This window comes from Barbus barbus (assembly GCF_936440315.1).
Source record: "Barbus barbus genome assembly, chromosome: 12".
Lineage (NCBI taxonomy): Eukaryota > Metazoa > Chordata > Actinopteri > Cypriniformes > Cyprinidae > Barbus > Barbus barbus.
The window spans coordinates 15,667,653-15,683,022 of NC_136740.1; the positions used below are offsets into that span (position 1 = coordinate 15,667,653).

The window sequence follows — 15,370 nt, forward strand, 5'->3', positions numbered from 1 at the left end:
TGAGACAGTAGTCCCTCACTGCAGAACAAAGATCCAGGGGGCGGGGTTGGATCCACATCTAGGGGGTGGAGATTGGTAGGTTTAGGGGTGGGGATGGGTGGGTTTAGGGATCAGGGGGTGGAGACGGGTAGGTTCAGATATATGTAAGGTGGGAGGAGTTGGATCTAAATCCAACTACGCCCCCTGAATCTTGTGTTCTGCAGTGAGGACCATCTCCTTTGAGAGGCGCGCTAAGGACTGCGCATGCGCACTGGCTTATAGCCTGAGAAATAAGCTTTTTATAACGCTATTTGAGCAAAAGAAACAACATTTATGACACAGTTGTTGTCAGATTTCTTTGGTGATTTCAAATATGAAATTTAATCGTAAGCTTAGTGAAGAGTTTTGGAGAATTTGATGTTTCCCTATTCAAAGTGATAGGAGCTGCACTTGGATGCCCAAGAGGCGTTTCAAAGATGGCCGCTGAGTGACATTTGCTTGTACACATTCACAGCCAAGATTTAGCCCATTCATAGAAACATGTCAAAATAACTGAATATTATACGCTTACACATTAGGACAGACACATACTGTACTTTCCATGTCTCATTTCACCTGCTCGGGGAGATGATGCAACAACAAACAGTCCAATTAGCAGGTCTTGATGAACTACGTTTCTAAAAAAAAAAAAACAGAAACACCCTCATACCAGATCCTCCAGGAACACCTGTCCACAGCTCAGAGTCTGCAACCTCTTGTTCACCCATCAAATTGAATTCTCCGATCTTAAATTGAATCGGGACTGCCGAGCTCTCAGATGTGGAACGTCTAATAGAATTAGCAGGGAACTGAGGCAGTAGGATTCGGGAAACGTCTGTGCAGTCAGTGTAGTTTGTATTGTCTCCACTGACTATTACAAACCAAATCAATGCGACTACAATCAGTGCATCAGAGCATGTTTAATTTTGCTCAGATATGCACTGCATCAGACTTCATATCAATATAAAATATGACTTCAGTCACCTTTTTTTCAGGTCAGAATTCACTTAACACAGGAGGTCGTTTAGGTTTTCAACAACAACCTCTCAGCATTCTTCAATAACACTTTTGAAATCAACCGGTGGTGTATATTACAAGTATGACAAGCAGTCTGATGGGAAACACCCAGAATCTCTGTTAGTTTCCATTAATTTGAGAAGGATAAACCAACCACTGATATTCGCTCTGGGGTGATTTACCTGACAGAGGTGAGATATAGAGTTCATCTAGATTACTCTACAAATTAAGCACTCAAGTTGCTGTGAGAAAGCATCTGAGAAAATGTAGCCTATCGTAAGCTTTCTTCACGTCTTGGTATCCCTCCATTAGTGCTTGACTGCCCTTTACATTCTTTGTCTCCTGCCAAACTCCCTCTCAATCTCTTCTTTCCTTTCTTGCCCCCTCCCTTCCTGAACTTCAGTCGCTCTTCTTGTTTCAGTCATAGACAAACAAGAATTTCCCCTTCTGTGTGTTTAATGGATCTCACCGGCATGACTAAAACAGGCTTCACTGTTGCCAAACACACATCGTACTACCAGAAACCCACACTATATACGAAGAAACCTTATCTAGCCAATGCCTGCATGAGATGGGTTCATGAAAAACTGAAGCAAGATATGTCTCTCAGCTGTGAATCACACTAGAGGATTAACATCTCATATACATGCAATAAGTTATGTTTGTCTATGGCTCAGCACAAAGTCATAGGTCAATAATCAAGATGCCAGTGTGTTATGAGAGATGCAAGAACAATACGTTTTGGCTTTATGGTCTAATATGTGGAAACAACGATTCAAATGAAAAGTAAGCTTTAAATTAATTCCAAAAATTCCCAACCAGGATATGTGCACCGCTGAGTATACTTTAGTGGGTTCAAGGGGGTAGTTGGAAAGATTTTGCTTAAAATCTACAAAACATAAATTACTACTTTATTGGATTTTATATTAATAAATGTACTATTAGGCATTTCTCTGGGAAATTACTCCATATTTGCAGCCAGAATCATTACAACATATGAAAATCAAAAGCTCATGAGTATCATTAGGGGGAAGATACTTGGGGAGTATGATTTTCACCCACGGAACTGATCATTTTTTCATTTAAAATATAGGCTTTAAGCTAATTAAATGACTGGAGTCCAGCATACATTACTAGAAAGAGATATCTATCATTTCACCAAGATTTGATTAAACATAGGAGTAAAAATAAAAAAAATATAAATACTCCATAATTCTAACAAGTGTTTTTAAAATCAAAAGCTCATGTGAATCATTAGGGAAAAGCTACTTACTAAATTTTTCACCCACAGAACTGTTTTTGGTTGCAATGAAATGGCAATGAAAGTAGTGACAGATCTTTTCATCTGTATGTGACGTGCATCCGAGTGAAACGGAATATTGAAAAAGAAAAAAAAAAGTAGGGCAGGGGCTTGGTTCAATTCATTAGCTGATTGGATGGAGGCAGATCTGAATTCGAGCTGGCAGTCAATTTTGTTAGTAAGGGTGGGGTTTAAAATCATTACAATGATTGGAGAAGTCCAGTACCTGTCACTAGAGTCATTTCACACACAATTTTACAGATCAAATTCACCAAAAATATAACAACAAAAAAAGAAAAAGATGAAAATACTCTTCAAAATAGACACTTCTTACATTTTCAAGGTTTTCAGAAGAGGAAGTTATCATAGTTGGGTAAACTTTAAGAGTGGTGAACAAATTATAACAAACTTTTTTTCTTTTCTTTTTTGCATTCCCATTTGCTCCAATAGCAGAAGAAAAAAAAAATCCACTTAAGCATTACTATTACTTTCAAAAAGAGGAAAAAAAAATCTCAGAAATGTATTACGTTGGTCAAATATGAGAAAGATGTCAGATTTGCCCTCAGCTATTGTATGAGAAGCACTCATGCAGCTGCGTTAACTAATTTGCATTGTGTGTTTTATGTTAGTTTCCTTCGCTAGATTTTCCAAAGCTAATAATAGTGAAAACTTGTCAGTCTGTGAAAAGGGTCCATAAGATAAATAACTTACACTTAGAAAAATAGAATGAATATTCATTTCATCTTAACTTTAAGAGTAAATCACTGTAATAATGGCCACTTTAATAATATCAATGATTATACCGAATTATATCCAACAAAAAAACACATTTCTATATTGAGCCTTAGCAATGGAGCTGTGTGGGGGTACATAAAACAAAAACAGGTCGTGAAGAAACTATTTAAATGATTGAGAATGAGTAACGTTAATACTTTAAGAGTTTGAGTGGCACTGTTCAACCCAGGCCAATTCAATTCTTCACTGGTTTCAAATCTCTAAAGGTCTTGACGTCTGGATAACATGACCACGGAGCTACCAAACGAGCTATGTATCAAATATAACCAACATCAACACTTTAATTTACTTAAAAGTTGGTTGTTGTTTAATAGCCCCTTTAAACAGCACACAGACAGACAGCCTACCTGACCGCTCACGGCATGTTTGACACAAACTCGTTCTTCATTTGAATGAAAACTGAGCTATTCAAACAAGACTTTAAATGTTTAGCGGACTTTCGAGGCTGTGGTGAGGAGGTAAACAATCACAACACTGTTAAAGCGGGGTTGTTTGCCACGCCTTTCTCTCTCGAGTTTGTTCCCAAAGAGAGAAGCGCAGGTGTTCACCTGGCGATGCACCTGCGCTATGTGCGAAACTCAAAGGGTTAGGAAGTCTCTCGGGGCGAAGCGCACATTTTCAGCGAAAACTAATGGAACATTTTGTCATTACGCGGGCTAGACAATAATCCTGTGGCCAGACTTTAATCCATCTTCAGAGAAGACCACTTAAGAAAAAGAAAAAAACAACTAAACCTCACAGTATGCGAGCGAAACAAGTGTCACTCCAAGTGGAAGAAAGTTGAGCTCGAGAATGAGTTTGAGCATCTGCTCGACAAACAACTTAGAATCAGTTTCTAGTCACAGGCTAACAGGTTTAGCGAGACAAAAATAACATTGAACGTACCTGCTGTTAAGGCAAAGTTTATAATTCACTCTGCTAAATGTTCCTCTGTTTCCTCCTGTGGTTCTCTTTCATGAGAACTAAAAGTGTAACAGTAAAGAAGGTCTCTTTAAATGTGACAGCTCTAACTAATAATCCCAAGGGAAAACATTTGCTGAAGACAACCTGTTACCTTTCAGACCGATACCATATGCTCCGCCTACTTTACGCGTGAGGATAATCTCATTGGTTGATAGTGGCGTCGTGGGTGGAACGCGTGAAAGCATTTCTGTTCCGGTTATTGGAGAGTGTGTGTGTCAATCACAATTAAGTCTGGAACTAGTTTGTCTGTGGAGCAGTGGAATGTAAATTTGATTTAACGACAGGAAAGTTTGGATGTACCATAAAAAATATCTGGTTTTGTAAATAAAATGCATTAAAATGAGAATGGAGAAATTCGCATCATACAAAGTACAATCAAGCACTGCAATGTAGCCTACAATCAAAAACAGTGCCGAATCCGAGTGCAACTGGTAATACTAGTTTAGTTGGTCCGCCGATGAGTGTAAATGTCCCGTGTGTACGTCTACTGTCTTGTAGTTCAGTGTCATCTGGATTTCATTTTCCTTTGATCGTTTTCAATAACTGGAAAAACTGGTTCAGATGCTTTTCAATAAATTTTACAAGACGTTCCACGATTAACTGACATGACTGACAGTGTTCATAAACACTTGAAAATACTGTTACTCTCTTCACTGTGGTAATTACCGCCAGTAGCCTATACGAGTGGGCAGAGTATCATCTATTCAACTTCCAGTATTTTGAGTGCATTTATCAGAACAGTGTAAAAATAGAAATGTGTGTATAACCATATACAGTAAGTAGATAAAGACAAGTCGGTGCCAATTAGATCAATTTTAAAACTTTGTAATGCAAAAATATCTAGTTTTCAAGCAGACAAGTGGATGTGTCTCATTAATTAAATTAAAGCTTAATTAAATAATAAATGTTTACGTTATCAATGAATAGCCTAATGATTTTATTATTATTATTTTTTAATCAGCCACTAGATGGAGGCAGTATAAATCACTTTAAATTGCCCACGTGTCTGCCCTTACAAGTGGGCCTAACTTGGGCCAGTTACCCGGTGTAAACTGCTGCCCCTCTGTGGTAGTGGTCTCGCAATTAAAAACAAGATCATATTTAAATATTTGTTACATTTTACTTCTTTTTGTTGCTTTTTCATAATTATTTTTTTTTACATATTTCACAATAACTGTTTAAATTAAGATAAAAAGTCAATAGAGATTTCAATATGACAACTTACTCCATGTGACCACATGCCCTGCTATTGGGCAACATGTGTTCAATGATCTTTATTTCGTGGCCAACAACGGTGGAGATGTCAAATAGTTTTTAATTATAGTTGTATATTTATTTATTTATTTATTTACTTGCTTAACTAGAAATGGACCTTTACTGGATTAGATTACCCCCTGGAGTACAACGATGGAAATGTCAAATAGTTTATTGATTGATTTATTTATTAATTTATTTGCCTTTACCAGAAAATTGACCTTCAGTGGAGTAAAGTAGCCTACTCACTGGAGTAAAGAGTGTGTCAAGTAAATGGAAACATTTGATAAAAAACTGAATATGTAATTTCTGAGCACCAGAGTATTAAATAGGTTTGCATCTACAGGTGGGTACCGCCCAGCAAATGAAAAGTTCCTATTTAGGGGAACAGTAGCTGCCTGCAGAGTCACAGAAACCACCCCCACCCACAGCTGCAGCACAAACGCACGTACATCTACATCCCCTTCGCTTCTTCATTTAGACTGTCGCTTGGAGTGGATATACCGGGAATGGGATCTTCAGCGAGAGCTAAGAAAAACTTTAAATTTTTCCGTGTTTATGCCCTTCAGAGACTCCTCTTTATCTTGCGGGAATAATTGGGAGCAAACAAAAACTAGACATTATATTCCAATGTGAAGAATCGTAGTATAGTTGTGCAAGAGTTTCCTGAAAATAAATACGAATGGGATAAATTCTGTAAACAAGATTAGCCTACATAAAAGGAATTTTAATATTCGGAAACTTTCCCTAAATCAATTTGACAGATTTAATTTTTTTTTAAATTAGCCTAAATAAATAAATAAAAACCTTGTTTTTAAAAATATTAAAACAACCTTGAGTCCCCTGAACTGCGCGTTAAAGTGTTGTTAATTAGTCACAAATCAATTATAGGGGCCACAGTGAGTGATATTTTAAACCCGATTATTCCTAAAGGAGTTACGCGTGTGTATGGAGAGTAGCGCTGACACCTGTGCGTGTTCACCATGGCGAAGTGGTTTAAAGATTTCCCAACTAGCTTGAAGACTGGATCCGACCGGATCCGTTCTGCTTCGGAATCGGGAACTCAGTCCCGTCCCAAACCGGTTCTGCCTGTCGGTACCGGTTCGAAGGGGAGTCTGCGTAAAAATTCTGGAGCGGAAAACGGTAGCAGTGGTGGTGGTGGTGTGGGTTCGCTTCTCCACGGGAGAAATCGTAAAAATTCGGCCATCGAGCTGGGACGGAACCACTCCAGCACCGGCTCGATAAAAGACGGGAAGATATGGGAAATTCTGATCCCTGGGAAAAGTAAGAAGAACACCAAAATGGAGGGGTTTGAAGACCATCGCACCTTGCGGACCACCAGTCTTGCTGACGCGTACATGAGCAGAATGATCAAGGTTAATGATCCAAAATCCAGTGCAGGAGGATCCTCTCCAGACAGCGAGAGGGCCAAGTCACCTATCAGAACAGAAACGGTAAGTTTGAGAATGATGCAACACCACTAAACAAGCAATGAAAACTAATCATAATTATATCATGTACTTTTTTTCAAGAAAATGTTTAAAGTCATCTCTGGACAAAAAGCAAACCTCCTGCAAAAAATACCAGTTCTTTATTGGCATTTATGGTTCCACGAAGAACCTTGAACATCCATGGAACCTTTCAATTTCACAAAATGTTCTTCATAATAGTAAACAGTTTAGACTTTTTAAAATGTTCTTCACACTTATGGAGAAAAAAAAGATTTTTAAAGATCTTTTCACTGAAAAGTTCTTTGGGAAACCAAAAATTGTTGTTGTATGGCACCACTGTTCTTTTGCTAGTTTTGGTACTTGCTGATGAACTGAAATAAGACCAGCTCAAACCAACTGGGACCAGCATCTTAGGCTGGTGATATGGGTTATTAGCAGGGATAAAGGAAGAATAGCTCTGATCTGAGTGATAAAGTAGGCCTCAGAGAGGATGTTCTTTTTAGTACATGATATACTCCAATTTTCCCAGTCACCCTGTTGACTGTGAGAACCAAACAAACGTCTTTGTTTTGAAAATTGAGATCAATATCTCTCTTCCAGTTCTTTGTTTAAGCAACATCTTCTTCTCCCCTCCCTCAGCCCCCTCTTCTCTCTTTCGTATCTTTCTTTCCTCCCTCCCTGCATCTCTCTTTTTCTCCCTATATGCTCTTTTCATTGAACTGCTGTATTATAAGCAGACACAGTGGAGCAGAAAAGCAACAAACACAATGAGAGCCCTTTCCTTGCCTCTCTTCCTGTCTCTTTTCCTAGTCATGCACACACTCTTCACTCTGTCTTTGTGGGAAACACACTTTTGTGCTCGCATACACACACACCCTTGCTCACAAATACGCAAAGAATACAATGCATACATAATACAATGGCTCCATCCCATTCTTCCAGTCCCTGGTGAAGGCAGTGTTTGAAGAATTATGTCACTTGATACATAGACTGTATCCTCTCCCATTTACGGACATCCCCTCCAGCTACACTTTGAACATAATAGCACAGAAATCAGAATCTCATGAGGTCACACACACACAAAAAATTACGTCCAGAGGGAGAATCAGAGAAAGAAAGGGGAAAGATGGGCTGGTGAACAAGCGTAAGCTCTTTAGCTAAAGAAGCACTGATTCTTCATCTATGAGATGGAACAAAGAATTCCACCCAGTAAGTTGTAATTTAACTCCAGGTTTTGACTAAATGCCCTTTTTTAGCTGGGTTTGCACTATTTCTGAAGTACCTCCATTAGTGAACATTTGTATCATATTATTTACTGACAATTTTAAGTTCCAGTAAAGTTAAGCGCAATCAATAGCTTTGATATGTAATTTAAAATGTTACATTGATATGTAAAGAAAGCAGGGTTGCTAGGTCTGTGTAAAAAAAACAGCCCAGTTGGTACTAGACCAATTGGGAGAAATTGACTGTTAAAATCGCTTTCCGAGGGGATTCGCTTCAACCAAAAAAGCAAAAAAAAAAAAAAAAAAGTGGCAACAGTATAAAAGTTGCCCAATTATGCTTTATGAAAACTGCAGACTTGGCAACACTGAAAGAAAGGTTTGAAACAGAAAAAAAAAATGATTAGCACATATTAATTTAAACTTCTTCCTCCTTTTCTTAAAAAATTAAAAAATCAGTGTTACTGTGAGGCATTTACAATGAAATAGGGCTGATCCATAATATTACAATACTCACTGTTTTAGTAGTAGTAGTATAGTCTCAAGCATGTTAATATTATTTTAGTGTGAAACATTGTTTACTAACCTTTCTCTTTGTAGTAATGTCCAATTTTAAAGTTCGCTACCATGACAATGTAATGCCTAAACCCTAAAACCACCATAAAATTTAAGATAACAGATTTACAGATCAAATAATGCACAGGTTTTAACAGAAGAATGAACATAAATGCTTTTACAAACATTTAAAGCTCCACATTTCTGAATTTAAATCCTCCAGAAATCGGCCCGATTTACTTAGATTGCAAGGACCACACTGTAACCTTGATTGTTTTTTTTGTTTTTTTAAAGAAAGGAGGCATGAGTCAATTTATTTATTTTTTTGTAATCAACATTATGCCACAAATGCTTTTGACTGAGCTGAACTTAATCTAGACTCTGAATATTTCTTTACTTTTGATGGTGTATCTTCTTTACATGAACACAAATCATAGATATCTTCTTCTATTCTTTTCTTCTGACTCGTAATAGATCATCCTGGAGGATTATGCTGACCCATTTGATGCTGAGAAAACGAGGGAACAGAGAGAGGCTGAAAGAGAAGGAGAGAATGATGGTTACATGGAACCTTATGATGCCCAGCTCATTATTACAGGTACATCACCTCTTCTTTACTTCTCTTTCTTATAAGCATTTATTCATCTAAAACATTTCTTATACACAGTATTTGTAGGCGTAACAAGTAGATTTTCAGGGATTTGAATGGTATGAAAAATCACGGCTCCCTCTCTCTCCCCTCTTTGGTGGTTTTCACGGTGACAGTGTTGTGCTGGGACAATGGGTGCAGTTTCCTCTTTCTGCTTCCTGTTTCCTGTCTGTGTTTCCTTTGCCCCATTCTATGGACAGGAAGTTGACCTCTGCCGTCCCCCCTGTATGCCTGGCAATGTGAGAAAGACCCCCCCAACACTCCTCACTCCCCCCAATCACTTCCTAGAACTCAGGAAGTGGCCGGCTAAGCCAGCCAATCACAGACTCGGTCTGACTTTCCCCTGGTATGACCATTGTTTTCTCACACAATAGGCCACACACAAAGTGACAGCAAAGAAACAGTGAGTGAAGGGAGAACGATAAAGTTGATGTTGAACTTTAAATCTTGAGGGATGAATAGGTGCATGAGTACATGGAGTTTGAGATGAAAGTAAAATGCACTAAACTGAAAATGTTATACAATTATGATTGAGAATGATATAAAATGCTATTTTTTTTATTTTCTTCACAGAAAAAGTTTATTTTTTTCATAAAAAGTCTATATAGAAGATCGGTTTCTATATGCTGTGTCATGTATTAAGGTTTAGTTTTTCCCTTTTTCATATTTTAATGTGTATCTAAATTATTTAAAAGGTTAAATATTCAGTCTTAACATAAAATATAAACTTAGATCCAAATAGTTAGCCAACACACAAATGCAAATAATTACAGAAAATCATGAGCTTGCGTTTTAACTGAAAAGTTGATGTAAACGTTTAAATGATAAAATGTTTAGCTTCACATTGCTGCTATATCCTAACAAAAATCAGCAATAACTACTGTAAGTGCCTCATAATAGCCTTGATATCCTCTTTTTTGTTGTTGAAAATTCTCTCAAATATTGAGTTCTGTTTTTTATTCTGCTGCCTGTTGCTTATGATTACAAAGACTTACTGTATGATTTATCTTGGTATTTGTTGGTATACTACAGATTCATCTTTGACTTAATCATAAATTCCTGTGATTTTGTTACGTTTGTAATCCAGAGAGGGAAAACAAGACAAGTCAGGCAGGAATAAAATAATAAGTCTTTACTTTCGAAGAACAACGAAGGGTGTAACATATAATCACGGACACAAACTGAACAGAAAGGATGACTTAAATAGTGCAGCTGATGAGGGATGAACAGGTGACGGAAATTAACTAATCAAGGCTAATGATCAAATGAATACTAAACAGAGCAGGAACAAAACCAAATAAGGAAACCCAGGAACAGATAGATAAACCAGAAAAATATAGAACTAAAGTCCAAACTCCTAACAGGTTTCACTCACTTGTAAGGTGAGCAACAAAAAAAGTTGCTTCATAGAATAAACTTCTACCTAGCTGCTCTTTCAACAGTTATACAGTGATTTGTTGGGATATATGTAGGGGAAAAATCACTTGGTGTATGAAGGGACTGACATTAGCCATTAATGCCATTAGCTCCAACAACTTTTCAGTGTCATATATTGCAATTACTACTAATCGCATTAATTCGTTTTTTTTTTTACAATTATTCCAATATTTAACACATTGGATTAAATAAAAGGTGAGAGAGAGAAAGAGAGAGAGAACTCATTAATGTTGACAGCTTATTCTGCATCTTTAGCACATTGGCTATTTACTTATAAATGAAGCATCTGGATATGCATATTAGGTAGTGATTTCTAGGAACAAGTAAGGCCATACTTTTCCACTTTCAGTGAAACAGAGCGATTAATTAAGTCCTGATTTGATGATAAATTTACAAAAGTGGGCAGTGGTTGGCTGCTCAAATGCAAGGTCCATAACAGTATGTATTATATTATTACGGTTAAGTATGAGTTGCAGTCACATTTACTGTTGTTCTGCAAATTTTTCACAAAATCTAGTCAATAGGAATCCATGTGATCTGGAATTTCACACGAGGCTGAAAGATTTCCCCCACACAGATTTCACAGTTGGTCATTCAAATTTGTATTGATCAACAGAAATCTGATTATTTTGAAAGTAACTTCTATGTGATCTTTACTTCATACATCTCTACACTATTGAAAATTGAAAAATTGATTTTGCTAATGTGACCACACTGTAATTAATGCCGAAGAATAACTAGTTTACTTGGCCAATGTTTCACAAATAACTTTCTAATAATGTTCTTGTCCTGTGAAATCTTCTGGAAAGAGTTCTGATCCCGCATGTAAATTTGTGCCTTTACACAGAGATTCGACGACGAGGCTCGAAGGACTTGCTGAAAGTGTGTGTGGTGTTGAATGGAGGAGAAAGTGAAGGCTCTGGACCCCCTCAGATCTATGATGTCCCATATGAGGAGGTTCTGGAGGGAATCCCCTTGACCCGACCTGAGTCTGACCCCAGACCACCGGCAGAATATGAGCTGCCCTGGGAGTGGAAGAAGGAGCAGATTGTCAGAGCGCTGTCAGGTAACAGCCCTCACATTCATATTAGAAGAATCTTCTTTATTTAACTTCGCCGCTACTATACACAGTATAATGAGGAAAACTATTAAACAGTCATTCAGAAGTCAGTTCATGTTATTTAGGTACTTATGATCAGTGTTGGGGAATAACTAGCTACATGTAATGGAATTACGTAATTTAATTACAAAATAAAAGTAACTGTAATCAGTTACAGTTACTGAGAAAAAATGTGTAATTAAATTACAGTTACTTATGAAAATGTTAAGGATTACAAAGGGGGTTAGATCTGATTTTTGTTCACACACACTCCCACATACAGATTTAATTGATTTCTTTCATAAATTGCGGTGACTGCTCTAAAATATGAAACACCAATGTTTCAGAAGTTTATAACATGCTTATCCGATAACTCTTATATTTCCTATATAGGTTTATGTATATGCTTTATTTTTTTTAAGATTAACTCTTTTTTCTAAGGCATTGTTAGATCCAGTGTTTCCTGTCATAGCTATGCAAAGATTTGATTTCAAAAACAATATTACAGATATTAAATTATTTCTTGTTATGATTTTAAATCTGTATTTAACCTCAGCATGATTTTAAAGTAAGTCTGAATTTGTGGTGGCTGTGCTTCAAAGGGGACATTGGATGCCCATTTTCCACAAGGTGGACACATACTGTGAACACACACCCGGAGCAGTGGGCAGCCATATTGCTGCGGCGCCCGAGGAGCAGTTGGAGGTTTGGTGCCTTGCTCAAGGGTCTCACCTCAGTTGTGGTATTGAAGGTGGAAGAGAGCACTGGTTATTCACTCCAAAATCAAAATGGCTTGATAATTGAGACTACTTATTACATTTTAAGTAGGGTAACTTGTAATCTGTAACCTATTACATTTACAAAGTAACCTTCCCAACACTGCTTATGATGTAACAGTTGTTCGAAACATTTGGGATAGCAGGATGGGGGTCATTATTGCCAGATGCCATAATAAAGCCTGTGGTGGTGGATGTTTCTTTCTATATACAGCTCAGTTTGATGGAATAGACTGCATGTCGAAGGAAGAATCCGGTTCTCCTACTGTAAAACAGCAGACACTGAGACATAAGAGCTGGACCCCTAAAACTCTTCGACTGAATCCCCTGTCCCCGACTTCCCCTTCATCTCCCAGCACCACCCCAGACAGTGAGACACCCATAGTTGATCCCACCCTGCCCTTGGAGAAACAGAGGTGTGTGTTTGTGTCTTAAAAATGTGTCGATTTCATGTGGATTACCTGAAACTCAAAGAATGATATGATGAAAATAAATGTGTAATGAGAATGTGTATGCTAAAATACACAGTATATTAACAGCTGTGACATAAAAAGCATGATCACCTAGCTACTGTGTATATTAGCACTTACAATAGAGGCCAACTTAACCTTAGTTTACATGTCAGGAACAATATCAGGAAAAATGTCATCACTTTGTGAATCTTCACAATAAAGTCATACATTGTCATTTTAATAATGACATTTAGTTTGAAAATGTTGCTTTAACATTTTAAAATGCATTATTTGGCAAATGTATCCATTTGTACAGTTGTACATATTTCTCAATGCCTCCTAATTCTCTTCTTATACATTTTATACCTTCTATAATCATATTACATAATCATACCATGTAGAATAAGAATCTCCTCCCCTTTTATCCCCTCTCTGTCTCTCTCCTCAGCTGGTATCATGGCAGTGTGAGTCGTCAGGAGGCGGAGGCTCAGCTGCAGCACTGTAGGGAGGCCAGCTTCCTGGTGCGAGACAGCGAATCAGCTACCAGCAAATACTCCATCGCCCTCAAGTAAGTGCATGCTTGTGTATCTCTGAAATCAAGAAAACAAGAAATTAGTTAGCAGTCCTGAAAAGCTGACATAGATGATATAAGATCCTTATTCCCCTCTCTCGACAGGACGAGTCAAGGATGTGTGCACATCATCGTAGCGCAGACTAAAGAGTGCGGCTACACCCTGGAAAAGAGCAGCTGTGTGTTCCCAAGCATCCCAGAAGTGGTGCACCACTACTGTACCCAACGCCTACCTTTCACCGGGGCAGAACACATGACCCTGCAGCACCCCGTGCCACACACACACTAAACACACACACACACACAAACACTTGCTGAACTTATACATATTCACAGCGTTTTCTGGTGCAAAAATGTGAATGTACAATACCATGGTGTCTGCCAATCACATGCCAGCAAAGCACAGCTTAAAACTCTTTGTCTTATTGTATGTATGTAGATGTGCGCATGGAAAGGAATAATTGAACAAGTAGAACTTGTGTTTTTGCCCCTTTGAAAACAGGGTTACTCACACACGACACTAGAAAGGCCAAAGGAGGAAATGTATTTCACAGAAACTGTAGTTTAAATGCAACAGTTTACGTAATGCGTATCTGTTGCATACTTTTGTTTTGTTATTTCCTCATCCCTTGTTCGAGTGCGCTGGGACTGCTGCCTCATAAATTCATTCCCAGTCATGTTACTCATCTAATTTTGTGCCTGAAGGAGTGACTCGCTTCTAAACACCCCCTGCTGGCAGCAGCGGTAAACTGCAACAGTATCACTCCTTCATTGTGTTATTTTCCCTGAAGAGACACAAATGTTACTCCCTTCAACAATGCATTTAAGTGGCCAGAATCTGCAAAGTTGATATTTTAGGATCCGTAGTATAGATTTAGTTTAGCATTATAGCTGAATTCTAATATTGTTTTATCCTCTGAGAAAAAAAAAAAAAAAAAAAACACTTCACCACACATTGGCAGTTCTTGGAAAGCTGAGGTTAGATCGTTAGATCGGATTAATACAGCAAATTGAAGCTGGCTCGTTCATCAGATAAATGAGTCATTGCCGTTGATTGGCTAATGTTCTTGTCTGTACTTGATAAAACTTTCTATTGATTGGTTTAAGTTTGGGAATAGTGGGATGTCAAACAGATTTACTGACCGTGCAGTCATACTTGGATTCATGGCGTACCGAATGTGGTGTCACTGTCTGGGTGATGGGAAGTTACGTTTAAATGGATGTCTTTTTGTTTAAAGGTAACAGGTTCCATTTGAATCTTAAAGGATGCTAAACTTGATTCTTGTTTAATCTATATGAGAGAAATGTGATGGGAAAAACGCATATTCGCTGAAGATTTTGCCTTTATACAATGTAAGACTGTGTAAAGCCTGAAATAAAGCAGATAGTGCTAAATTTGTTAAATCTCTCAGTCTTTTTCACATTCACACATACATGTTCCTAATGAGAAAAGTAACATATCAGAACCCCAACAGGGCCTGTATTCATAAATATTCTAAGAATCCTCTCAGAGAGCTCCTGTTTTAACTTAAAAATTTCTAACTGGGAGTCTTAGCTTAAGAGTGATTCAGGACTAATCTGAGAGCAACTCTGAGCAAGGAAAAGACAAAAACTTTTATCTTAGTGAGGAGGCGGGGCTGACCCCGTTGCTAGGAATGACAGTCTTTTGAAGACTGTGATTGGTTGGTTGTCAAGAAGGAAATAAAACAGCGCTTTTAAGAGTAGGGTATATTATAAACCTTCACTTTGAAATTACAGGCGTAATTTTTTCTCTCGCTCTTTCTCTCTTTCTCTCTCTCACACACACACACAC

At 37.8% G+C, this 15,370-nt stretch overlaps 2 protein-coding genes across 2 annotated transcripts in view; one reads left to right on the top strand and one right to left on the bottom strand.

Moving 5' to 3' along the window:
* LOC306877658 (cingulin-like) overlaps positions 1 to 4,204 on the bottom strand; it is a 33,965-nt gene extending 29,761 nt beyond the window's left edge. The window contains exon 1 of the mRNA XM_079429557.1: positions 4,016 to 4,204. The gene's annotated coding sequence lies outside the window, so the exon portion shown is untranslated. The remainder of the gene's footprint in view (positions 1 to 4,015) is intronic.
* A 1,550-nt stretch (positions 4,205 to 5,754) lies between these two features.
* LOC306877787 (SH2 domain-containing adapter protein E-like) lies at positions 5,755 to 14,958 on the top strand. The gene is made up of 6 exons (XM_079429761.1): positions 5,755 to 6,801; positions 9,048 to 9,171; positions 11,507 to 11,725; positions 12,749 to 12,950; positions 13,435 to 13,554; positions 13,663 to 14,958. Exons 1-6 carry the CDS (start codon positions 6,331 to 6,333, stop codon positions 13,844 to 13,846), a joined length of 1,320 nt encoding a protein of 439 aa, XP_079285887.1. The 5' UTR covers positions 5,755 to 6,330; the 3' UTR covers positions 13,847 to 14,958.
* The last annotated feature ends 412 nt before the right edge of the window (positions 14,959 to 15,370 follow it).